The 26623-nt window shown below is 47.4% G+C and overlaps 1 protein-coding gene across 1 annotated transcript in view; it reads left to right on the top strand.

The window, feature by feature from the left end:
* The window catches only part of LOC138246912 (serine protease 27-like), a 175667-nt gene that overhangs the window by 125292 nt on the left and 23752 nt on the right, over positions 1–26623 (top strand). Inside the window, exon 4 of the mRNA XM_069201659.1 lies at positions 6751–6920. Within this exon, the coding sequence (XP_069057760.1) occupies positions 6751–6920 (170 nt within the window). The remainder of the gene's footprint in view (positions 1–6750; positions 6921–26623) is intronic.

Raw genomic sequence — 26623 nt, 5'->3', positions numbered from 1 at the left:
TCAAAGTTCCTAAAGTACCTACATGCAATACCTTTCATTTGAAGTATTACCTGTAAATCTTGAACCTGTGGTTCTTAAACTAAACTAAGAAAATATATTTTTCTATACAAAAACCTATTGGCCTGGTATTGTCTTTGAGTGTGTGTTCCTCATTTATTGCTTGTGTATGTACAACAAATGCTTAACACTACTCCTTTGATAAGCCTACTGCTCGACCACACTACCACAAAATAGAGCATTAGTATTATCTCTTTTTGCCACTATCTTACCTCTAAGGGGAACCCTTGGACTCTGCATACTATTCCTTACTTTGAAATAGTGCATACAGAGCCAACTTCCTACATCACCCAAGAAGTTGATGCCTACTGAACTTTCTACAGGATGTTCTATCAATACATTTCAAGGAGTCCCCGATCACTATCTAGAATTTCAAGAGAAATTTGGGAGAATGTATTCTCTCACGGAACTTGAAAAGGAAGTTCTCAAAGAGTATCTGCAAGAAAATCTGCACAGCGGTCTTATTGTGCCATCATCCTCTCCGGTGGGGGCTCCTCTATTTTTTGTACCCAAGAAGACTAAAGATCTTCGTCCCTGTCTGGATGTTCGTGGTTTAAATAAGATCACTATAAAGGACCGTTATCCTTCACCCCTCATCAAGGATATTCTGGAGGCAGTAAGAGGGGCTCAACGATTTACCAAACTAGATCTTCCTGGACCATACCACCTTTTGCACATCAAAGAAGGAGATGAGTGGAAGACTGCCTTTCGAACCCCATTTGGTCATTATGAGTACAGAGTTATGCCTTTTGGTCTCACTAATGCCCCCTCAATTTTCCAAACATTTATGGACTCTGTGTTTGTGTTTTCTGATCTCTTGAACCATACGGTAGTCATTTACTTAGACAATATCCTTATTTATTCTAAACATCCTGAGCTTCATTCTACTCACGTGAAACAGGTCCTCCAAAGACTCAGGGTACATCAACTGTCCTGTAAACCAGAGAAATGTGAGTTTGATAAGACCGAAGTCAGATATTTGGGTTATCACCTTAGTCCCACTGGAATAGCTATGAACCCGGAAAAGGTACAAGCCATCCTGCACTGGCCTTCCCCTTCCTCTATTAAGGAAACTCAATGTTTTCTAGGACTGGCTAACTTTTATCGACAGTTTATTTTTGACTTTGCAGAACGAACCAGCCACATTACTCAAACATTAAAGAAGGAGAATTTATGTAAAGGCTTTGTCTGGACAAGGGTGGCTGAAACAGCTTTTCAAAGTTTAAAGAAGGCCTTCACTCAAGCACCGATACTGAGACACCCAGATACCAATAAACAATTTGTTGTTGTTACTGATGCTTCTGAAAGAGCCATCAGAGCTGTCTTACTCCAACAACAAGATGATGATGGTCTAGAACATCCTGTGTTCTATTTGGCCCATATACTCTCTGTGTCGGAACAACATTACTCAGTATTAGAAAGGGAGTTATTAGCCCTGAAGACAGCCTGCCTAGAGTGGAGACAATTCCTTATGGGTTCCAAAGAGCCCCTCGAGGTGAGAACGGACCATCGTAACCTACAATGTTTACGTAACTTTCAATGCCAGAACAGTCGTCAGGCTTGTTGGGCCTTTTTCTTCAGTCAGTACGACTTTTACATCACCTACATTCCTGGATCCCAAAACATAATGGCCGATGCTCTGTCTCGCCGATATCCAGATTGTACTCCTACACCATCACAATATCTGCTTGAGTCCAGTAAGATCATCGGTGTTAGTCAATCATTCCTGGATGAGTTACAACTGGAATATTCCAACCTTTCTGATCAAGAGTTAGAGAACCTAAACCCCCTAATACGTAAACAGAAGGGTTATTATTATTATAGGAACCTGTTGTTCCTCCCGACTAGCGGAGTAAGAGAAAAGGCGATACAAATGTGCCATGATTCTCCAGTTGCTGGTCATAGAGGCATCAAGGCCACGCAGGAATTACTCGCACAATCTTTCTGGTGGCCTACCTGGAAATCGGATGTCAAAAGATACGTTCAGGCCTGTCCCATATGTGCCCAAGGAAAAATACCCTGTACCAGACCTGCGGGATTACTACAACCATTACCTGTTCCACCTGCTCCCTGGCACCCCATATCTACTGATTTTATGTGTTCACTACCTCCATCAGAAGGAAACCGGGTTATCATGGTCACAATAGATTCCTTTACAAAGATGGTTCACTTTACTGCCCTGAAACAATTACCTATCTCTCAAGAACTAAGTCAGATATTTATTCATCATATTTTTCGTCTCCATGGACTCCCACACAGCATTGTAAAAGACAGGGACCTCAGTACATCTCCCGGTTTTGGAAGCATTTCTGTAGGATACTGAATATCAATATAGCATTATCATCTGGTTTCCATCCCCAAACCAATGGACAGACCGAACGTCTCAACCAAGGACTAGAGTAGTACCTTCGCTGCTTTTGTAATCCTACCCAGAGTAACTGGAACACTTACCTACCCATCGCTGAATTCTCTTACAATAACACTGTCCATAGTTCCTCCAAGGTCACCCCCTTTTTCTGTTCTTATGGCTATCATCCTACCTCTTTTCCTACTACTCTTCAATCTACTTCTTCTCTACCTGCTGTCACTTCATTTTCCAAACGACTTCTACAGATCCATAGATTGATTCGATCTAACTTGCTGAACACTAAAAGATACATGAAGAGAATGGCAGATAAGAAGCGCAGGGATGCTATCACATCCAGGATAAAGTCTGGCCTTCTTCAAAATTTCTGCCTTTGCGATTTTCTCAGAACAAGTTTACACCTTGTTATTATGGTCCATTCCGTATTCTTCAGCTGATTAATCCTGTCACTATCCGTCTTCACTTGCCTCGTACCTGGAAGATCCATCTGGTCTTTCATGTTTCCCAGCTCAAACCCTATGTGCCTGATCCTTACTCTCGGCAGTTTCCTTGTCCTCCTCCCTTGTTAATGAATGATGTACCAGAATATGAGGTACAGGAAATTTGTGACTCTCGTATCTTTCGCAAACGTCTTCAGTATCTGATTCATTGGAAGGGTCACCCTCTTAGTGAATGCTCTTGGGAAGATGCGACTTCTGTTCACGCCCCTCTTCTGATTCGTCACTTTCACCGCTTGTTACTGCACAAACCTGGACCTTCGGGGGGACATACTGTTGCGCCGCGGCGTGAGCCAAACATTCGGCTTGGGCCACAGCGCGCAGCGCGGAGACACGCCGCGCCCCCAGCCTGAGTCTGTACCTTCCGAGGCCCCAAATTGGGCATAGAGCCTCGTTCCTTCATAGCGCAGCATGCTTTCAGGCAGGTCTAACCTTCCCCCAATCACCTGTTATTGTTGTCTTCTTCTTTTTCTTTCACTCTCATTGTGCCTCCCTTTATGTTTTTCTTTCTTCCCATATTACCCCTCTCTTCCCAGCATGCTTTAGTTCCCTACTCTCTATGGCTCCTTATCCATTATGTTCTATGTGTTTTTCCCTATCTAAGATGGTGTCCTTGCACTTCCTGTCGGTCGCTTCCTGTTTTTTGGTATTTAAGGGCTGTGATTCTTTCCTTCCTTGCACTGCAACACTTTCTGTTTGGATGGTGTCTTCGCTCCTGCTTCCTTGTGTCAGATATTGGTTCACTTCTGTTCCAGTGTTTTTCCTGTTCTTTCTTGATCGTGTATTTAATTATTATTTTTGCTACTGTTTCAGGAAAATTTCCTTCTGTAGGTTTTTTCCCCTTTTAGAGTTTTTTTTCACTCTGGCACTAGTACTGAAGGACACAGCCTGCCCTTGGCGCTTCCATCGCCTGCAGCACCGTGGCTACCAGAAAGAGTCGCCCCTACCTGTGCCAAGGCCGAACATTCAGGAACAAGATCCTCGCCACTCGTTCTGCGGACTCCAGGTTAAAGTATCACGTAAGTCATGACAAGGCTATCTCCAGGCCAGTCTCTGCTTTGTTTCTGTGCTCACAGCCCAGGGGGGGCAAGCCTGGGCCTAGACCTCCCGCTGGTTCGGGGTCGGGCTCACCACGACCTGGCCACTCCTCCTGTCGCTTCTTGGGGCCCCCTGCCAGAAAACAGGCCCTCTCTGGTGCACTGTGCCCGTCTGGCATCTTGGGCTTCCCTTTGCTTGTGATATCAGGGTCTGGGGGGGAGGGTTGAGTGGCTGGACCAAACCGGCAACTTCTAGGTTGTCTCAGGCCCCCTCCGACTCAGATCCTCCAATGTTCCTCTGGAGGGTGCAGTCAAAGGGGCCTGCTACGCCTCACGGCCTGTCTCAGGGGTGGCACGACCAGTCCTCCACCCCTCGATCTCCTCCTCTCCTGCTCTCACCCTGGGCCGGCATTGTGGCTCTCCCTAGGTCCGGCAGCTAGCGTCGTCCCTGACAAGGTCTGGCAGGCAGCCCGTCTTTGTCCTCCGCTGCTCTTCCTCTCCTCACCTTTCCTCAGTACTGGGCAGCCCCGGAGGTGTCCACCGGAGCCCAGGTCTCCCTCTGGGCCGGGCACCGGACCCTCTGATACCCAAGGTAGGCCGCCCAGAACGGGTTCTCCGATGAACCCTCCTCCAGGGGGCCCCGAATCCGCTCACTGGGTCTTGAGGATCCCTCGGCCAGGACTGCTGGTCCTCTGCTAAGCCCCGATGGGCACCGCCATCTTAGGGAGCCATGGTGGCCCTGGTCATTGGGCCCTCATTGCCCGCCACTGTGTGCCAACCGCCGTCCCATTCTCCCCTTCTATCCCCTTTGCTTCTCCTGGCTTTCGGGGTGGGGGGCCGTCCTCTGATCACCCCAGGGCAGGCGATGGCTGGGGATGATTTTGGCAGGAGGGCGGAGAAGCACGAAAGTCCGCCTCAGCCATCCCCCATCTTGGGGCGTGTCCCTCCCCTGCTTTTTTCATTACTTTTGAATGATGTTGGTCCATATCTTGAGAGCATGAATTTGGACAATCTAAAACTGTGCAAGAGAAGACTCCCTGTAATACTGTTTGCAGGCTATGCAGTTTTTCTTACACTGACGAAGCTAGCCAGCATAAATTTATGAAGGGTTTTATAGATTATTGTACAGTTACTATTAATGCAGCTGAAACAAGGATTAGGATAATACCAAAAACAACTATAAAGTGTACTTTCTATTTTAACAAGAAGCAATTAATGTGGGTGAGCAATTTTGATTATTTGGGCATATGTTTTGATAATACTTTGGTCAGGAACCAGCAAAGGGAGAAAGTTGTAGCCACAATGAGGGAAACCGCCGCTGCTGCTATCAGATTTACACAAAAGATCAGAAGTCGATCCTTGAAATCATTGTTGCATGTAAATAGATCTAAAGCAACACTATTTACGGAGTTGAAGTTGGGGCTCCATAGACGTTTCTATTCTACAGAAAGCAGAGAATAGATTTTTAGGAATATTGCTATCAATGGGTCCTGAGTAACTGTGCATTAAACCAGTTGCTGATATTATTGCTCTTGTCTCAGTTTTATATTGGATTAAATTACATCAGAACTAGCATGCTGATATTTACATTCGCTGAGGGAGGAAATTACTTCGAATAGCTCACTTAAATTGCATTGGTTGAACCCTTGTTGGATTATTTTAAAATTGCTCGACCTTGACACCATATATGAAGATCCTTCCTGTACTGACAGCAAGACAGTTAAGAGAGTGACAGAGATGTCCTGGTGGCACAAAGAGAGATAAATATTCAATTGTGTTAACACTGGGTCCATAATTTATGGATACTTTAAATATAAAGAAAAGTCTGGCTTTGAATCACATCTGAATTGTTTATATCCGGAAGCGAGACTTACATATTAGTCAAGCTTCACCTGAACACCCTTCAATTAAAGAACCATGAGGCCAAAGGGAGAAAACGTAATCTTAACAATTAATGTTGTGATTGTTCTTTGGGGCTAATGAATCTATTTCCCATTTGCTGTTGTCTTGCCCCAAGACCTTAACGGTTTGCATTAAGAGGCTTACACCATTATTGAATAGGGCTAATGGAGTCTAAAGTACTATTGCACTTTACTCTTTAGGACAGTTTCCTATCTTCTTGTAATAACTCTTGGATTATACGTTTACTTTTATCCGATTTTAAATTAATTGATTGTGATTCTTTTAGAATTGTTTATAAACTGAAGCATTTTATTTGCTGTATTGTGGTATAGTAAATAATCGTGTGATGCACCCTGGAGTGTTCGTTTAAGAAATGAATTTGTTTGGTTTTAACTGTTTTACTGCGTATATTGTTGAGGCTTATGCTGATAACTGTGAATAACCAAAGAATTCTTCGTGATAACATATTCCCATCAGTGCAACCCTTTTTAAACAAAATAGTGCAGCGTTTTAGCAAATAAAACTGCCTTTTTGTTAACAGATTAAATAGAATCCAACGGTGCTGACAGCTACTGTATGATTATTTCTTGACACGGTTGGTTGCATCCTCTAAAGGTGTAGTAGATTTCTGATCCTAAATCGTAGGATGCAATACATACTTTGACTGCTACATGCCAAGAGTTGCCGTGTACTGGTATTAGTAAGCAAACAATTTCCACTGATTTATATGACACCACAGCAACCAAATGAGAACACGAGGAGTACAAGAATGTCCCGGAAGAAGTATGAAACTCAACATTTTCAATTTTCCTGTGGCATTTAAACTTGACTAAATGTACTTTATAAGTCAATTCATGTGTGTTTTTTCATTTTTCTTCTTTTTTTTCATAAGTGCCTCTCCCATCCCCCAGAACTTTGCAGGAGCTGATGGTTCCCCTTGTTGACCGACAAGTATGCAATGATCTCTACCATGGTGGTCCACTGCCGAAGCCAAAAAATTGGATCATCAAGAGTGACATGATGTGTGCTGGCTTTGTAGCAGGCGGGAGAGATGCCTGCCAGGTGAGGCTTCAACTTGTTCTTTAGCAGTGGATTACAGGAACAGTTACATTATGTAGTCTGTGATCTCTCAGGCACCTAAACCAAATGAACAGTCGGTTCAAGAAAGCTGAACTTTCTAAACGCAGTCAGGGCCCGTTAGTAGCTTTTACTTGCTGGCAGTAGGTTCAACAATCTGTGATTTCTCTTTTCCGAATGTGATTTTCAAGAAAAGAGAGCTTTCTTTATCTGAAACTCCTTATTCTTCAATTATCCCTGCAAAATATGAATTTTTATATCACTGAACTTTGTGCAATAAAATCATCCACGTCTGCAACATATACAGAATAAATAACAGGTATCCATGTAATGTTGTCCACTATTGCATCAAGGTGTCTGGTGACATCATACACCATTGGGCCAGAGGATGAGTGATTTTTATTTGGACCCCCATCGACACCATTAGAGGACCATATTACACTTGTTGCCGTTACGTGTTTTTATATTACATGTTTGTATTGTGGTAGTTAGCTTAAGGAGGCTGTTTTCGTCAAAATGCAGCTAACAATGAGCACTGATTGGATTTATAATAGTTAGCTTGGGTGTACCTTTCACAAATGCATTTGTGATAAAAACAATGCTTAACTTGAGGTAGTGGTTGCAGGCGGGCTCGTCAGCACTCATTTTGGGGACCAACACACTTTACAGATTTTGATGCATTGAATGAGAAAGGAAAATGCAAATGAGGGAAAGAAAGAGGAAGAGAAAATGGAAAACAGTGTCAAAGGGAGGAGATGAGGAAGCAGGGAGTGTCTGATAGTTTATGATTGTGGGATTGTGGTGTCACACCAGTGAGGTAACTGAATGCTGGGCACTACTAATATTGATGAGACTGAAGGGGTGCTGTGATGCACTGTAACAACGTCGTCCCCCCCCCTCTAATCTGTATTGTGTGATCTTGACCTTGGTCATTTGACCAAGATAATAAATAAAGGTGTGGTCATGGGTGTGGTAACACAGAGGCAGAAGGACGCACGAGAGCATCGCTGCAGAGTGCCTTAGCCTTAACGCACGCAGCCACAGATAAAATCTAACAGAGTGTGTGTAGTCTTTATATCACACGAAGTGCCGGCCACCCCCGACACTACAATTTGGCGACGAGGATGCCGTACCCACCCTGCTCTTCACCCCGTGGCAACCCCTGTGACACCGGTGCTCGTGCCATGTCGGCTGCGACGCCTGTTCAGCACCAGGGCTGCCCCGCCCTGCTGCAGTGCCACCACCCACCACCACCTCTCACAGTCTGGTGAGTGTCCCTGCCTGGCCTGGAGGCTCGCAGTTGGCTGCCAGCCATTTTTGAGAGCACGCGTGTGGATTCTGATCGCGGGGCACACCACGTGGCAGCAGGCCTGTCTCCTCGGCCCCACCCACAAGGCCACACCACACACCCAGGCCTCCTGGTGCTGCGCTGCTGAGCGTTGCTGGCCCTGCGTGTGGCCCCCTTTTCAAAGTTCACCGCTCCAGCCACACACTCCACTCAAAGAAGGGAGTGCGGCTCCACCAAGTGCATTGTACACCAGTCAGAGCCTGCACAGCTACTCCTCTCGTTCTCCACTGCGACTTTGCCAACAACTAACGTTCCACTGCTCTGGCACTACCACGTGCCCTCCTCCAAGTGGACACGCCCACCCTCTTCCGTCATGTCTGTCATTCCACCTATAGAACCGTTCGTGGTGGAAGGAGCTCCTTCGGCACAAGCTACAAAGTGGAGGGACTGGGTGGAAAGGGTTCTACTGTTTTTCAAAGCAACTAAGGTGGAGGACGCTCAAAAACGGGCCATGATCCTCCATTTAGGGGGAAAGGACATTTATTAAATCTCCAAAAACCTCCATGAAGACATTCCCAAAACGCACACCACCCGATAGCGGTCCTAAACAGATACTTTGAGCCCATGGCCAACACTGATTATGAGCGTTCCGTCTTCAGACAAGCCTGACAGCAACCGGAGGAGTCTTTCAACTCCTTCCACATGAGGCTGCAAGACCTGGCCAACACCTGCAGATTCGCAGATGAAGTGGAAGAGATACGAGGGCAGATAATACAAGGGTGCACGTCAATAAAGCTCAGAGAACAGATCCTCGAAGAATCAGGGAGGTCCCCAGCCGACATCCTCATGATGGGACGTACAAAGGAACTATCAAAAGCCCGAGCGTCTCAAATGGAAGCAGCCCTACAGAGACCGATTAAAGACAAAGCTGTCAACGTGGGAGTCGCACCCACAAGCAAAGCAAAACAACACACGTGTAAACCACTGCAAAGACAATGTGGATACTGTGACGGCCCACCACACAGACCAGCTGAATGCCCAGCAAGGGGAAAGAAATGTGCTGGCTTTGGGAAACTACATAACTTTCTTAAAGTATGCAGATAAAGCAAGCCACGCACTGGCAACGCATCCGTCAACACGACAACAAGCAAGTCAGAACATGGCAGTGACATGGACGACGATGATGCCAAAGAGCACATCATTCACTCCCTGTTTACAATAGGAAACACGGCCCAATCGTCAAAGAAATTACCCAGATATCAAGTAACAGTGGACACCTATGACATTCTAGCAGTCGTCAACACAGGACCGTCAATAAACATTCTTGCTGCCAGTGAGTACTACAAAATGACTCCAATCCCAATTCTAACCAAGGCCAAAGTCAGAGTGTATGCATATGTACAGAGCACACCGCTTTCCTTAAAAGGCGTGTTCTAAACTACAGTCACTTATGAATCTAAAGCTGTCCGTGCAAAAGTATACGTGGCTAAAGAAGGGCACGGAATGCTACTAGGTTGCAAGACAGCGGAAGAGCTAGGAGTAGTCACATTTGCATTTGGCATACACCGTGAGACAGTGACAGAACTACTCACCCAGTACCAAAGTGTGTTCGAAGGAATTGGGTGTTTGAGAAACAAGGAGGTGAAATTACACATCGACAAGACTGTCCAACCTGTCGCACTCCCCCACAGACAAATAGCGTTCCACCTCAGACCACAAGTGAAAAGAAAGCTTGACCAACTTGAAAAGGCTGGTATCATCGAGATAGTGACAGGGCCAATGCCGTGGGTGTCACCAATAGTGGTGGCGCGAAAACCAAAACAACCCGGAGAGGTCCACATCTGCATGGACATGCACCCCCCCAATGTAGCCATCAAACAGGAAAGACATCTAACACCCAGGATAGACGACATAATAGGGGAGCTCAGTGGGTCGTGTTGGTTCTCGAAGCTCGACCTCCAGTCAGGATACCACCAGCTGGCTTTGTGCAATGAGTCACGTTACATCACGACGTTCTCCACACATGTGGGTCTAAGGCAATACAAACGCTTAAACTTTGGAATATCCAGTGCAGCTGAGGTGTTTCAAAACGTAATACATGAGCTGTTGGCAGACTTGCCAGGAACGATAAATGTCAGTGACGACACCCTGATCCACGCACCAACGACAGCAGAGCACCACCCACGGCTCAGAAATGTGTTACGCAGGATCCAAGAGTCAGGCTTAACTCTCCATCGCCGGAAATGTGAATTCCTGACAGACCAGAAACAATTCTTCGGGTACGTGTTCTCCACCGCCAGTGTAGCGCCCGACTCAGCCAAAGTGTGTGACGTCAAGGATGCTACTCCCCCTACCTGTGTGACAGAGGTCAGAAGCTTTCTAGGCATGGTAAACTATTGTGGCTGGTTTATCAAAGATTTGGCATCCTTAACTCAACCTCTTCGGGCCCTGAGCAAATCGTCAGAACCATGGGCCTGGAGTTCAACCCAACAAGTGGCATTTGAAGCTGTCAAGGACGCCCTGTTCAGTGACACCACTCTGAGATACTTTGACCCAAGAAAAGAAACCAAAGTCGCTGTTGACTCCGGTCCACAAGGACTAGTTGCTGTGCTATTTCAGAAACAAAACAATGACGACTGGTCCCCAGTTGACTTTGCGAGTAGGTCTTTGACAGAAACTGAGCAGAGGTACTCACAGATAGAGAAGGAGGCCATTGCGGTGCATTGGGGCTGCAAACCCTTCCATATTTAGGTCTATGGTCGTCCCTTCCTAGTCACCACCAACCACAAGCCTCTTTTATACCTCTATTCAATTGCACTGCATCAAAACCTCCTCCTAGGATCGAAAAATGGATGCTCCAGTTACAGGACTACGAGTATCTTCCGGGGTCAGACAACCCTGCAGACTACCTGTCCAGGCATCCCCAAGCCACCTCAGACAGCGAAGTCAGTGAAGCAGAGGAAACAGAAGAATATGTTAGGTTTGTCTCTGACAGATCCCGGCCACTACCCCTGTCAGTGGACGAGATAGTCCGAGCCACAGCCAGCGACGAATGCCTCCAAAAGGCTTTGAAAGCCATCAAAAACAATTAGTGGTTCCTAGTAAAAAAGACAGCTTGCAACCCTGACCATCACTTCCCAATGCATCCTGGGAAGTTTGTATCATGTCAGAGATGAGCTAACAATAGATGCTGAGGGTTGTCTCCTAAGAGGGTGCCGGCTGGTGATCCTGACATCCCTCACGTCCCGAGTTGTGCAACTTGCTCACACTGGACACCAAGGAATGGTCAAGACTAAAAAGCCGGCTAAGGTCCAAGGTGTGGTTCCCACTCATGGATGAACAAGTAGAAGGTGTGGTGAAGACCTGCGAGTGGTGTCAAGCATCCAGGGAACCTAGCCGACCGACTCTGGTGGAAACAGCCCGGTCCCACGTCACCTTGGACGTCAGCTAGCCTGGATTTTGGCAGTCCCCCAGATGGCCGACACACCATAGTCATGATTGATGACTTTTCAAAATACCCTGAGGTAGAAGTCATCCCTTCTCTCTCCGCTGAAGTGGTAATATCGCACATTGAGAAAATCATGGCAACTCACAGTCTCATTGTGGAAATCAAGACTGACAACGGTTCACCATTTCAGAGCCGAGAAGTAGCCGAATATTTTGAGAGTGCTGGTGTCCGACATCGACGGATCACCCCAAGGTGGCCCCAGGCTAACGGTGAAGTTGAGCGCTTCATGAGGACCTTGAACAAGGTGATACGCATCACCAGTGGTCAGCCTAGTGAGTACACGATATATTCATTTTTAAGAAATTATCATCAGACTTCCCATTCTACAAAGAGTAGAGCTCCGGGACATGGGGTCTTTGGGAGAGCAGTGGTTGACTCAATACCGCACCACCAATCCTGGATCCCCAACTCTATTGATCCTGATCAAGTCCAGAAATGCCGATCTGCCACTAACCAGTATGCCAGCCGCCACCACTGGGCTCAACAGTAGACCTCAAAGTTGGCGATCAAGTATTGCTCAAGGAACTGTCTTCAGGCAGCAAGTTCTGCATGCCTTTTAACCCCGCTCCGTGGGTAATTGTGTCGGCAAGATGGATCGTCGGTGTTGGCTCGACGTGACACTGAACTCGTGACCCGAAATGTGTCGCTGTTCAAAAGGTTCCACTCCTCAATGGAACCCCGTTTGGAGTCGGGATCCACTGTGCCGACAGATGACCTGTCATCATTACACGACAGTGAGGACAGTGGCGTTCCCTGTCCAGAAGCAATGGATGGTGCCTCATCAGTCCCCACTCCCGATGCTGTGCCCTCAAGTGACGTGAACCTACCTGCCGGTCACGGGCGGGCTGAAGGCACTAGATACAACTTGCGCAGCAATCCTGCCCCGTCTGTGAGGCTATGTGATCACGTGGTGGTGTCGCAACATAATTGTTCTGTTTTAATTTTTAGGAGGAATGTAGTGTCGCGCCAGTGAGGTAACTGGACGCTGGGCACTACTAATATTGATGAGACTAGAGGGGTGCTGTGATGCACTTTAACAACGTGGTTCCCCCCCCCTCTATTCTGTAATGTGTGATCTTGACCTTGGTCATGTGACCAAGATAATACATAAAGGTGTGGTCATAGGTGTGGTAACACAGAGGCAGAAGGATTCACGTTAGAGCATTGCTGCGGAGTGCCTTAGCGTTAACGTACGCAGCCACAGATAAAATCTAACAGAGTGTGTGTAGTCTTTATATCACACGAAGTGCCGGCCGCCGCCGACACTACAATGATCGGGCATGAGGTGAAATAAAGGCTATGAAGCCCTGCTATTCTGCACCATGAACTTCAACGGCGATGGCTGAGGGGTTGAGAGCAAAAACTGCAGGCCCAATACTTATTTTACAGATTAGGCACTGAGTGAAACCTTGAATAATGGTGGGAGCCCGTATAGTTATACAATGATTCCATGGTTGCAGGCCTTACTAATTATGGATTTATTGCTTTCGTGACATACTTTTCTGCATGATGTGCAGCTTTCACAAACAAATGTTACCTGTACGTCAAATGGATGAAAGTAGTTCTGGTAGAGAATATCTTGTATAATATGCATTTTTGCTCCATAATTCAGATAACCTTGCATATGATTTGCTTCTCCATGTCGCATAATTCTGGTAGCCATGACAATGTTAAATCTTTCAGAGTGTTTTTGGGTCTAATATTATGATAATGCAATCCTTATTTCATAGGGAGCAATAACATATTTCTATAAACATGTAATACATAGACGATTTCTGATGGATACAACTACCTGTGGATTCCTCACCTAATGAATTCTCCCCCATGCGCAGCATTCGACGGAAACTTGTTTCCAGCTCTGCACGTTGGCGAGGACGTCACAATTGCCCGACTCCACGCAGCTCTGCCGGACGTCATTGTGGCAATAAGAGGCCCTCGTCGGCGTGCTGACATCAGTTCCCTTTTTTCCGTGCCTTCGATAACGGTTATTTCTCCAGCTCCTGTATCGTTTGCTGTTGGAAGGGATACTTTGTGTTTTTTTGAGATGTCGGCCCGAAGAAGTCAGGGTTCAAGCCTTGCAGGGAATGCAGAGGTCGAATGTCTGTTACTGACCCACATAACGACTGTCTATGGAGCCTGAGCTCGGACCACGACGTCCAGGAATGCTGTTCATGCCAAAAAATTAACCCTAAAGCTCTGAAGGAATGTGTGGCAAAATTATTTTTAGCAAAAGCTAAGAAGAAGAAAAGGAGGCACCATAGGTCTTCGTCGGGGAAGTCGGGTTATAAGAAGCGGCGTCATCGTGACTCCCGGCGTCGTTCCAGAGGAAGCCAGTCGAGGTTGAAGTCTCCGTCTGCCCGGCACCGTAAGTCCTTGGAGGTCAGCCCAACGGTGTCTCCTCAGCCTTTGACTCTGCAAGCTTCGCCTGTGCCGTCAGTCTTTGAGGTGGTGGAGCCTCAGAGTCATCATTCATCTTCGGTGCATCCGGATGCTCAGGATTCGAGTCCGGCTCCGGCTCCTCAAGAGTATCCTGCCTTCCCTGCTCTGGGGACGGATCCGACGGCATTTCTTAATGCCATGTTTGCTATATTCCAGAACATGGCGCCGGGATGTGGTGCACAGGCTGGCCCCACTGGTCCCTTGGCATTTAACTTAGGCGCTCCGGCTCCGTTAAGACCGACGCCGTTCATGCCATTCGGTCCGGCAGGAGACACTAGCCCGGCACCGATGCCGGCGGTGCAGCCGTCGACGTCAATAGAAAGACCTTCGACGCCGGTATCTATTCAGATGGAAGAGTCCCAAAGCCGGATGGCGTAGATTGATGGAGGTCGAGTATCCATGGCGCCGATGGATCCATCTCCGGCGTCGGAGGGGTCCAGAGATCCTGTGATGACGCCTTCTCGGCGCCACTCTCCAACGTCAGTCCACTCTTTGTCGACGCCGGGCCTGGAGGCCAAGTTGCGGTCCAGGAGAAAGGCCCCCAGGTTGTTGGAGGAGAGAGAGTACCAAAGGCAGCTCCTTGAGGAAGGGGAGATTGCGGAGCCCCAAAGTGAGTTTCAGGGGTTGGATACTGCCAGTGGGCTGGATACTTCCCCTGAGTGGGATTTGGCCTCACCAGGGGAATATACTGAGGAGGCAGCCTCATTTCATTCTGTCATAAGGAAGGCTGCTGATTTCCTAGAACTCCCACTTCCAATGGCACAGGTTAAGACCAATATCCTGATGGAGGTGCTTCATCATGCCATGGCTATTGCGGATCCGTTGTTACCATTTAATGAAGCTCTTATGGATCCCATAGTAGAGGTTTGGAAGAAGCCTGTTTCTTCGTCAGCAGTGAGCAGGTCGGTGGCCAGACGGTATAGGTCAGCGCCTGGAGACTCCGAATTTCTTTCAAAACATCCGTCTCCTGAGAATCTGGTCTTGCAGGCGTCCTGTTTGTCACGGTCTGCTCCTGGCTCTTTCCCTGGTGTACCATCTGACAGGGAGTCCAAACGAAATGGAGCAGTCGGCCAAGAAGGTTTTCTCCTCAAGCAGCATGGCACTGAAATCAGCTAATGCTACGTGTATCCTGGGCAGATACATTTATGCAATGATGGATGCAGCTAAAGCAGCGTTGCCGGACATGCCCCAAGACTTGCGTGGACTCCTCTCGGATACCCAGTCAGCGGCGACGCAGGTCATACAGTTGGGACTTGACACCACGGACTCTGTTGCTAGAGCCATGGGAACCTTCATCGCCGCCAGGCATCATGCTTGGCTGCGCACGTCTGGGTTCTCATTGGATGTTCAAGCCACGCTCTTAGACTCGCCCTTTGATGGTGCTAAATTATTTGGCACTAAAGCTGACTCTGCGTTGGAGCGCTTTAAGGAGTGTAGGGCAACTGCGAAATCCTTGGGCCTGCAGGCTGTTTCGACCCCTTTGAGGTTCTCGGCTTTGGATATTTGGACGAGGGGCTTCCTTTCGGGGGAGAATACAGCAGGCAGGCCAACAGCCTTCAAGCCTCCCTTATAGATCATTTAGGGGGCGGGGTAGAGTCCGCACTAGAGGGACCACCCAACAGCAGCACACTTCCTCTTCCTCAGGGGGGTTGCAACAGGGAAAGCAACCCTAGTCCTCTAACCATTGCGTCCCATGTGTCTCCAGTAGGGGGAAGGTTGTCTCTTTTTCTTCCCAGGTGGGAGTCGATAACATCCGATTCCTGGGTCATCAGTGTGGTAAGGAAAGGCTATGCCCTTCCCTTTCGGGAGATTCCTCCTCCCGTCCTTCCTTTTGTTCAGAAGATCATCTCCTGTTGTTAGAATAGGAGGTTCTATCCCTATTGTCAAAGGGTGCAGTGGAGTTGGTTCCCGAGCAAGAGAGGGGTCAGTGATGTTATTCAAGGTATTTTCTGATCCCCAAAAAGGATGGTCGCTTGAGACCTATCCTGGACTTGAGAATTTTGAATTGGTTCCTCAAACAGGAGAAATTCAAGATGTTGACTCTAGCACAGGTGCTTATGGCGTTGAACAAGGAAGATTGGATGGTGCCTGTCGACTTGCAGGATGTTTATTTCCATATTCCCATTCTCAAGTCACAGAGGAAGTATCTCCATTTTGTGGTAGGGTCACAGCACTACCAGTTTGCGGTCCTTCCTTTTGGTCTTGCTTCCGCACCTCGGGTCTTCACGTTGTTGCAGCGGACCTCACGAGGAAGGGAATAGCAGTATTCCCTTACCTGGACAATTGGTTGATCAAAGCCAAGTCTCCGGAGCTTGTGCGGAATGCATCATCTGCAGATGACAACCCAGTTGTTGTTCAGTCTGGGCTTTTCGATAAATGTGCCCAAGTCTCACCTGGAGCCCTCTCAATGCCTCCTGTTCATAGGGGAAGTACTGGACACTACATTGAATCGGGCCTTTCCTCTGCCACAGCGGATTCAGGACATTTAGGCGAAGATTCCAATGTTTCAAGAAGGAGCGGTTGTTCCAGTCCTCAAGGTCCTTCGTTTGCTCGGTCTGTTTGCTTCTTGCATTCTGTTGGTCACTCATGAACGCTGGCACATGAGGGCTCTTCAGTGGTGTCTCCGCAGGCAGTGGTTTCAGCACAAAGGAGATCTTGAGGAGCCGATAAGGATCTCCAGAGACACTGCAGTGGATCTTCAATGGTGGGCTGCGGTCGGCAACCTGTCTCAAGGAAAGCCGTTGTCGTTGCCACCTCCAGTGACCACAGTGATAACAGATGCCTCCACTTTGGGGTGGGGAGCTTATCTGGGGGACTTGGAGATCAAAGGTCGTTGGTCTCCAGTGGAGCAGGTGTTTCATATCAACCTGCTGGAATTGCGGGCGATACGTTTGGCTCTCAAGGCCTTCCTCCCTTCCCTTCGCGCTCGGTTGGTACAAGTCTTGACGGACAATATGACCGCGATGCAGCACATCAACAAGCAGGGAGGTGTAGGGTCGTATCTTCTCTGCAGAGAGGCTTTGTGGCTCTGGTCCTGGGCACAGGACCATCAGGTTTGCGTAATAGCAAACCATCTGGCCGGGGTTCAAAATGTGCGTGCAGACAGTGTCAGTCGGCTCCTCTCAGCCGATCACGAGTGGCGCCTTCATCCAGATCTGGTTCCTTACATCTTTCAGATGTGGGGTTTTCCCCAGGTAGACCTATTTGCAACTCTGAAGAACGCGCACTGCCTGTCATTCTGCAGCCTTCAGTAACCGCTGCAGGGAGCGTTGGGGGATGCGTTTCAGATGTCCTGGAACGGCCAGTTGCTTTACGCATTTCCCCCATACCCTTGATTCCTCGAGTTCTGAGGAAGATTCACCAAGACCGGGCCCAAGTCATATTAATAGCTCCGGATTGGCCCTGAAGGGTGTGGTACTCGGACCTACTACAACTCTCACTGTGCCCTCCTCTCCGTTTCCATTTCAGGGCAGACCTCCTCTCGCAGTCGCAGGGGCGGGTTCTACACCCCCACCTCCAGAGCCTGCACCTTCATGCCTGGAGATTGAACGGGCAACCTGAGTTCTTTTTCTCTCCCAACGGATGTGGTGGAAGTAATTTTATCGGCCCGGCGACACTCCACCAAATCTGTCTATGCGAGCAGATTGGCTAAATTCGTTCATTGGTGTGGAGAGAGACAAATTAATCCCTTAAGTGCCCATTTGTCGGACATATTGATGTTTGCTTTGTCGTTGGCACAGCGAGGTTGCTCTGTGGCCACTGTCAAAGGCTATCTTTCAGCCCTTTCAGCCTTCTTATGTCTTCCTGATCAACCCTCTTTGTTCAAATCCCCTTTAGTGTTGAGGTTTTTGAAGGGGCTTACCAATAGGTTTCCTCCCACTCTGTTTCTCATGCCCCAGTGGGATTTAAATTTGGTATTAACCTTTTTGATGGGCTCTCCTTTTGAGGCACTTCATTCTTGCCCTTTAAGGTTTTTAGTTCTTAAGACTGTGGGGGTCATTACGACCTCGTTGTTCTTTTCAAAAGACCACCGAGGCCACGGGAGACAGAATACCCCCATTGCCGGTGGTATTTCTGTCTCCCTATTATGACATTTCTGCTGGGCCAGCGGAAATGTCACATCAACATTGCTGCCGGCTCGTAATAGAGCCGGCGGCAATGCTGATGTGCAGCGGGTGCAGTAGCACCCGTTGCGCATTTCACTGCCCGAAATTCGGGCAGTGAAATGCGCGACAGGGCTATGCCTGGGGGTCCCTGCACTGCCCATGCCGAGAGCATGGGCAGTGCTGGGGCCCCCAGGGGCACCCCAAGTCCCCTTACCGCCGGCCTTTCCATGGCGGTGTGTACCGCCATGGACAGGCTGGCGGTCGGGGACTCATAATCCCCAGGGCAGCGGTGCTTGCACCGCTGCCCTGGGGATTATGACCGTCAGGCGGAATCCTGGCGGGAAAGTGGAGGGGTTGGCAGTATGGCCGTGGCAATTCCGCCACGGTCATAATTGCTGGCGGAACACCGCCAGCCTGTTGGCGGTGTTACCGCCAACATACCGCCGGCCGCCAGGGTCGTAATGACCCCCTGTGTTTCTTACGGCCATCATGCCTGCTAGGCGTGTGAGTGAGCTTCAAGCTCTTTCTGTTCACCCACCTTTTACAACCTTTCATAAGGACAAAGTGGTACTGAGGACCAGGGCCGCTTTTCTCCCCAAGGTAGTGACTCTGTTTCACTTGGGACAGTCCATCACTCTCTCGACATTCTACCCTCCTCCTCATCCATCTAAGGAGGAGGAGAGGCTCCATCGACTGGACCCAAGGAGAGCTTTCAGCTTTTACATAGACAGAACAAGAGAGGTCCGCTTGGACGACCAACTCTTTGTCGGATACGTGGGGAAGAGGAAGGGGAAGGACGTCCACAAGCGAACACTATCCAGGTGGGTTGTTCTTTGTATTAAGATATGTTATTCATTGGCAAAGCAAGATCCTCCTGAGGGTATAAGAGCCCATTCCACCATGGCTAAATCGGCCACGTCGGCCCTGGCTAGAGGTGTTCCAGTGGCAGACATTTGTAAGGCCGCGACTTGGTCATCCCTCCACACCTTTGTAAAGCATTATTGCTTGTACTCGGAGGTGAGGAGGGATGGCCATTTTGCGTGGTCTGTGCTGCAGGAGTTCTTGGTATGACCAGACAGACACCCTCCTCCGAGGCGGTATTGCTTTGGGACTCTATTCATTAGGTGAGGAATCCACAGGTAGTTGTATCCATCAGAAGAGCAAGTTACTTACCTTCGGTAACGCTTTTTCTGGGGGATACACTAGCTACCTGTGGATTCCTCACGGTCCCTCCCACCTCCCCGTAGTCTGTCTGGTCATGCCGAGATTTCCTTGGGTGTGCACATGTATATTTGATTGTTTCTGGATTATGAGGGTATACATTTATATATATTTGTATATATATATATATTTATTTTTGTATGTATTGGTATACATTCATGATTGTGCAAAACTTTTACGAACATGTATTGGTATTATTACTTTTATTGCCTTTTGCCTTTTCTATAAACGTTTTCTTGAATATAGATAGGAGGTGTTTGGAATGTCAATATTCACCTATTCGTCTCAAAGGCACGTCAAAAAAATGCTGTAAACTGACGTCAGCACGCCGGTGAGGGCCTCTTATTGCCACGATGATGTCAGGCGGAGCCGCGTGGAGTCGGGCAATTGTGACGTCCTCACCGACATGCAGAGCTGGAAAGAAGTTTCCGTTGAATGCTGCGCATGGGGGAGAATTCATTAGGTGAGGAATCCACAGATAGCTAGTGTTTCCACCAGAAAAAGCGTTACCGAAGGTAAGTAACTTGCTCATTGTGTGATATGGGTCGTTATTATATTGAGGAGTTATGGGGACGTCATAAACCACAAAGCTCTTCTTCAAAGTGCACCCAACAATTGGCAGTGACCGAAAATAGAATGATTAGGTTGACGTTTCCTGAATACTGTGTTGATTTAACAATACACAATGTCAAGGAAAACCGTGAAATAAATCCCATATTCTCCCTATGAAATATGGAGTTTCTCTTTTGTGCAGTAAAAGCACCCAGACATGTAATATTTATATTCCCTATAAATGTCAAGTTAAAAGACAGTAGGTTCATGCCTTTGTTTAAAATGACAAAAGTTATGAAATTATCAAGTTAAAGGTGCTTTATTTACCCCATTTCCCAAACGTACCATACTAAATCAACCTTAACTCCCATACCTGTTATCACTTAATAAGACATGTGATGAAATATGTTTTAGAGATTGATTGATTACCTGTATGGATGTGTGAAAGGTCCCATGATGGCATAATAAAGTGGTTATGGTGAGCATTGTTAAATAGTGGCTGCATGGGTGCATGATGCTTGGCTCATTAGTATATAATAATGGGAATGTGGGTATGTATATGTTGGTTGATGTGTCCATGGACGATGGATTGTGTTTGAATGTATGAAGCTAATTGTTTTTGGGTACATTTGTCTCTGAATGGACAGATGATGGTGACTCCATCTTCTCTGTTATTTCTTGGGTAGGCTTGAAAAGTTATTTGTTGGAGGAAATCATGCAAATTGTTTGTCAGGGCTTTTGAAGAAGATACATTGAAATATGTTTTAGAGAATCGTTAATTATGTTTATAGGTTTGCACAAAGATGCCTGGGTGAGTGATACTGCAGAGCATTGGTAAATAATGATGTGTGGGTGCATAATGGTTGGTGTGTTGGGTGAATGAGTTTGTTATGCTGGATCTTTGTTCGGTTGCATGATGATAGGTGTCTTTGTGTAAGATCGTAACTGCATCAGCTTTTGATGTCTGGTGCACATACATGGATTAGTGGGCGTGGGCATATGATTGGGGCTGTGGGTTTTCTAGACAGGTGGTATATATGCGTGTAAATGCATATTATTGGTTGCACAACATATACAAGCGTGTGTGTACATTTGGTAATGGGTATGTGGAAATATGGTGATGAGTATAACATGAGGCTTTGTAATTGATGGGTGTTCCTGATAATGTACTGCTGGTTGAGCTAACATATCTGATGTTGGATGAGTGGCTCATAGATGACGTTGGGTGGACGGCTGCATAATGCTGGGTATGTTTCCAGAGGATAGTGGGTATTAACATGTATGAAAGTCAGCATGCTGGCATATTATTTTGGAGTTCTTGGCATATGATGTTGGCTGCGTGGTTGTATCCAAGTGGTTGTGTTCAGATAATAGACGGTGTGTTAGCATACAATAGTTTAGATGTATGAATTTATAATGTTGGTTGTGAGGATATATGATGGGTGTTTTTATAGCAAATTATTTTAGTTGTGTGGCTTTATGATGATGATGGGTGTGTTGGCATTGGATGGTTGGTGTGTTGGGGAATGACTGTTGGTGTACTGGTGCATGATGTTTGTGAGGATGTATGATGATAGGTGTTCTGGCATATGATATTAGTTGTTTTGACATACAATGGTAGGAATATCGATGTTCGAGATTTGTTGTGCTGAGGTGCTATAGTGCTATTTTGGGCGTGTTGGCATTAGATGGTGGAAATTCTGTCTTAGGATGTTAATTGTGTAGATATACGGTAGTGGCTGTTTAGGGCATGTAAGTGGATGTGTTGGAGTAGATGTGGGTTGTGTCTATGGATGTATGATTGTGGGTGTTTTGGCTTCTAATAGTGATTTTCTGTATGCATGGTGCTTGTTTTGCTGTGTGATGGTGGAGATGTTGGTGTTTATGTGGTGTTTATGTGAAGTTATGAAAGTGGGTGCATAACAGTATGTGTCGATGTATGGCTTTGGGTGTGTTGGAATATTAAGTGGACATATGATGCTGGTTGTGTATACAATTATTTATGACGTTCCCAAAAACTCCAAACAGAAAATTATACAACACAGGTTGGCAGTCAATAAACTGTCTCATGTTTTCACATTCGTTGACAGAGTGCTCCTACAGTTCAGGTATTACACCACACCCTAGTATGTTGAATTCCATTTTTATATAAGAACAGAAGGTGAAAAACGTTTATCCTCTATAGAACATCAACAGATTAACAAGATAGTCACCAGACTCCTATGCTTATCCATGCATGATTCTCATCATGGAGGCAGTCTGTCTGATATACGTTCTAACATAAGTGTGCCATGCATTATGTTAAGACCCCCCTTTCCTGCCCAGCAGGTATGAGACCATTGCTTATGTCACTCGCTGATTGCACCCATCTGATGGAGACTGCTAGCTGAATATTCCTTACCTTTGACTTTCCCCATGCGTCAAACTGGACCTGGAAACTTTTGCACAAGCAGTACCCCTGTACGCGACGTTGGTGGCTCCATTCGGCTTCATGTGGCATCATTGGCACCAGATGTGATGCAGCAGTCACCTATACAGGTGCCACCCAGGCGCGCAGGTGCCAGTTCTTTTCTTTCTGCGCCAGTTATCGCAGATCAGGAGAAAGGTACGCCTCTGTCACTTTTTGACATGCCTTTTTTCGACATTTTTGTCAAAGTGTTTTGTTGTTTGTGTGTTCAGGATGTCATCTAAGAAAACAGAGTTCAAACTGTCGTAGTTTCACTCTTGCTTTAGGCAAGACTGCTGGTTGAAGGATGACAGTACTTATGTTTGTAGGTGACTATGCCTATCCTACAACAAGTCGCAACTGTCGTCCCAACCCTCCCGGCTCACAAGCAGCACCTCACCAAAAACCCAGACAGTAGAAGGTGATTTGTGGCAGCCTTTACTCATGGACTCAGGAGTGTGACTTCTCAGGGAGTGTTAAACGGACACTTCCCTTTCTCACACGAACAACATGCATCAATCAAACACAGGCAATAAAAGAGAAACAGTAAAGTTTTCAATAGGTTTTATTCAACAAAATTGCAATCTACAATAAGTTGCATGGGCTGCAATGATTAGGATAATGAACAGTGCAAGAAATAGAATGGTAAAGACAAGAGTCATTAATACAAAGACCCCCACCATCTTGCAATGGCATGAATTGACATGAGATGTATAATATGTCCTAATACCCTAAGGTTATGTACCTGATCTCTAACCTAGAAGAGAGCTAGGTGTGATAAACCTAATCTGCCAATGCCATGTCCATGAGAAGAGCCCCCCAACCCTCGTTACCTTGGAATGAGGTCTCTAGCTCAGACTCCGTAAGAACACGAAGACTGGGTCAGTGTCAAGGCGACGTGCAGCATCGATAGCAGCGAAGGCATCTGGTCGGAATCCCTCTGACTATCTGTCTAAATGAGGTGCATTTATACTGATCTGCCCCGACCCCTGACGTAGGTCTGTCCCCAAACAATAGATAAGAAGACATGATAAGGATGGTAATTTATGTAAACAATTCCCTCGAAAGCGTGAAGAGGGAAAGTACCTAATGAGAACACCTACAGTTTGTTTATCTTTGTCTCTTGATATTGACACCTTAGCGCGTCGGCACTGATAACATGAAATTAAAACATAGGTCTTAACTAAAACAAGGCAGCCATCTTAAAAGATATAATTCCATAAATGCACTAAAACAGAGCAAGCTAAATAGGGGAAAAGTCACTAGGTGACGGGGCATGAGTCTGCAAGCCAAAGGCTAAGCTAACTCCTGTTTCCCATTAAAACAAACTAGGATTCACCACAAAATCTTGTGGCCCCTGTCTCCACACCATGTTGGTTACTGACTGTAGGAGGCTGGACTGGCTTGTAGTGAGTACCAAGGGGTACTTACACCTTGCACCAGGCCCAGTTATCCCTTATTAGTGTATAGGGTGTCTAGCAGCTTAGGCTGATAGATAATGGTAGCTTAGCAGAGCAGCTTAGGCTGAACTAGGAGACGAGTGAAGCTCCTACAGTACCACTAGTGTCATATGCACAATATCATAAGAAAACACAATACACAGATATACTAAAAATAAAGGTACTTTATTTTTATGACAATATGCCAAAAGTATCTCAGTGAGTACCCTCAGTATGAGGATAGCAAATATACACAAGATATATGTACACAATACCAAAAATATGCAGTATAGTATTAGAAAGCAGTGCAAACAATGTATAGTTACAATAGGATGCAATGGGGGCACATAGGGATAGGGGCAACACAAACCATATACTCCAAAAGTGGAATGCGAACCACGAATGGACCCCAAACCTATGTGACCTTGTAGAGGGTCGCTGGGACTGTAAGAAAACAGTGAGGGTTAGAAAATTAGCCCACCCCAAGACCCTGAAAAGTGAGTGCAAAGTGCACTAAAGTTCCCCAAAGAGCACAGAAGCCGTGATAGGGGAATTCTGCAGGAAAGACACAAACCAGCAATGCAACAATGATGGATTTCCAGTCGAGGGTACCTGTGGAACAAGGGGACCAAGTCCAAAAGTCACAAGCAAGTCGGAGATGGGCAGATGCCCAGGAAATGCCAGCTGTGGGTGCAAAGAAGCTGCTGCTGGATAGTAGAAGCTGAGGATTCTGCAGGAGCGACAAGGGCTAGAAACTTCCCCTTTAGAGGATGGATCCCCCACGCCGTGGAGAGTCGTGCAGAAGGGTTTTCCTGAAGAAAGACCGCAAACAAGCCTTGCTAGCTGCAAGTCGTGCGGTTAGAGTTTTTAGATGCTGCTGTGGCCCAGGAGGGACCAGGATGTCGCTAATTGCGTCAGGGGACAGAGGAGGCACCCAGCAAGACAAGGAGCCCTCTCAGAAGCAGGCAGCACCCGCAGAAGTGCCAGAACAGGCACTGCAAAGAGGAGTGAAACAATGCTCACCCGAAGTTGCACAAAGGAGTCCCACGCCGCCGGAGGACAACTTAGAAGGTCGTGCAATGCAGGTTAGAGTGCCGTGGACCCAGGCTTGGCTGTGCACAAAGGATTTCCGCCAGAAGTGCACAGAGGCCGGAGTAGCTGCAAAAGACGCAGTTCCCAGCAATGCAGTCTGGCGTGGGGAGGCAAGGACTTACCTCCACCAAACTTGGACTGAAGAGTCACTGGACTGTGGGAGTCACTTGGACAGAGTTGCTGGATTCAAGGACCTCGCTCGTCGTGCTGAGAGGAGACCCAGGGGACCAGTGATGCAGTTCTTTGGTGCCTGCGCTTGCAGGGGGACGATTCTGTCGACCCACGGGAGATTTCTTCGGAGCTTCTAGTGCAGAGAGGAGGCAGACTACCCCCACAGCATGCACCACCAGGAAAGCAGTCGAGACGGCGGTAGGATCAGCGTTACAGAGTTGCAGTAGTCGTCTTTGCTACTTTGTTGCAGTTTTGCAGGCTTCCAGCACGGTCAGCAGTCGATTCCTTGGCAGAAGGTGAAGAGAGAGATGCAGAGGAACTCGGATGAGCTCTTGCATTCGTTATCTAAGGAATTCCCCAAAGCAGAGACCCTAAATAGCCAGAAAAGAGGGTTTGGCTACTTAGGAGAGAAGATAGGCTAGCAACACCTGAAGGAGCCTATCAGAAGGAGTCTCTGACGTCACCTGCTGGCCCTGGCCACTCAGAGCAGTGCAGTGTGCCAGCAGCACCTCTGTTTCCAAGATGGCAGAGGTCTGGAGCACACTGGAGGAGCTCTGGGCACCTCCCAGGGGAGGTGCAGGTTAGGGGAGTGGTCACTCCCCTTTCCTTTGTCCAGTTTCGCGCCAGAGCAGGGCTGAGGGGTCCCTGAACCGGTGTAGACTGGCTTATGCAGAAATGGGCACCATCTGTGCCCATGAAAGCATTTCCAGAGGCTGGGGGAGGCTACTCCTCCCCAGCCATAACACCATTTTCCAAAGGGAGAGGGTGTAACACCCTCTCTCTGAGGAAGTCCTTTGTTCTGCCTTCCTGGGCCAAGCCTGGCTGGACCCCAGGAGGGCAGAAACCTGTCTGAGGGGTTGGCAGCAGCAGCAGCTGCAGTTAAACCCCGGGAAAGGCAGTTTGGCAGTACCAGGGTCTGTGCTAGAGACCCGTGGGATCATGGGATTGTGCCAACAATGCCAAGATGGCATAGAGTGGGCAATTCCATGATCTTAGACACGTTACATGGCCATATTTGGAGTTACCATTGTGAAGCTACACATAGGTAGTGACCTATATGTAGTGCACGTGTGTAATGGTGTCCCCGCACTCACAAAGTCCGGGGATTTGGCCCTGAACAATGTGGGGGCACCTTGGCTAGTGCCAGGGTGCCCACACACTAAGTAACTTAGCACCCAACCTTTACCAGGTAAAGGTTAGACATATAGGTGACTTATAAGTTACTTAAGTGCAGTGTAAAATGGCTGTGAAATAACGTGGACGTTATTTCACTCAGGCTGCAGTGGCAGGCCTGTGTAAGAATTGTCAGAGCTCCCTATGGGTGGCAAAAGAAATACTGCAGCCCATAGGGATCTCCTGGAACCCCAATACCTTGGGTACCTCAGTACCATATACTAGGGAATTATAAGGGTGTTCCAGTATGCCA

This window comes from Pleurodeles waltl, chromosome 7 (assembly GCF_031143425.1).
Source record: "Pleurodeles waltl isolate 20211129_DDA chromosome 7, aPleWal1.hap1.20221129, whole genome shotgun sequence".
NCBI lineage: Eukaryota > Metazoa > Chordata > Amphibia > Caudata > Salamandridae > Pleurodeles > Pleurodeles waltl.
The sequence above is the reverse complement of the archived record's forward strand: the minus strand, read 5'-3'. Positions and strand labels throughout refer to the sequence as shown.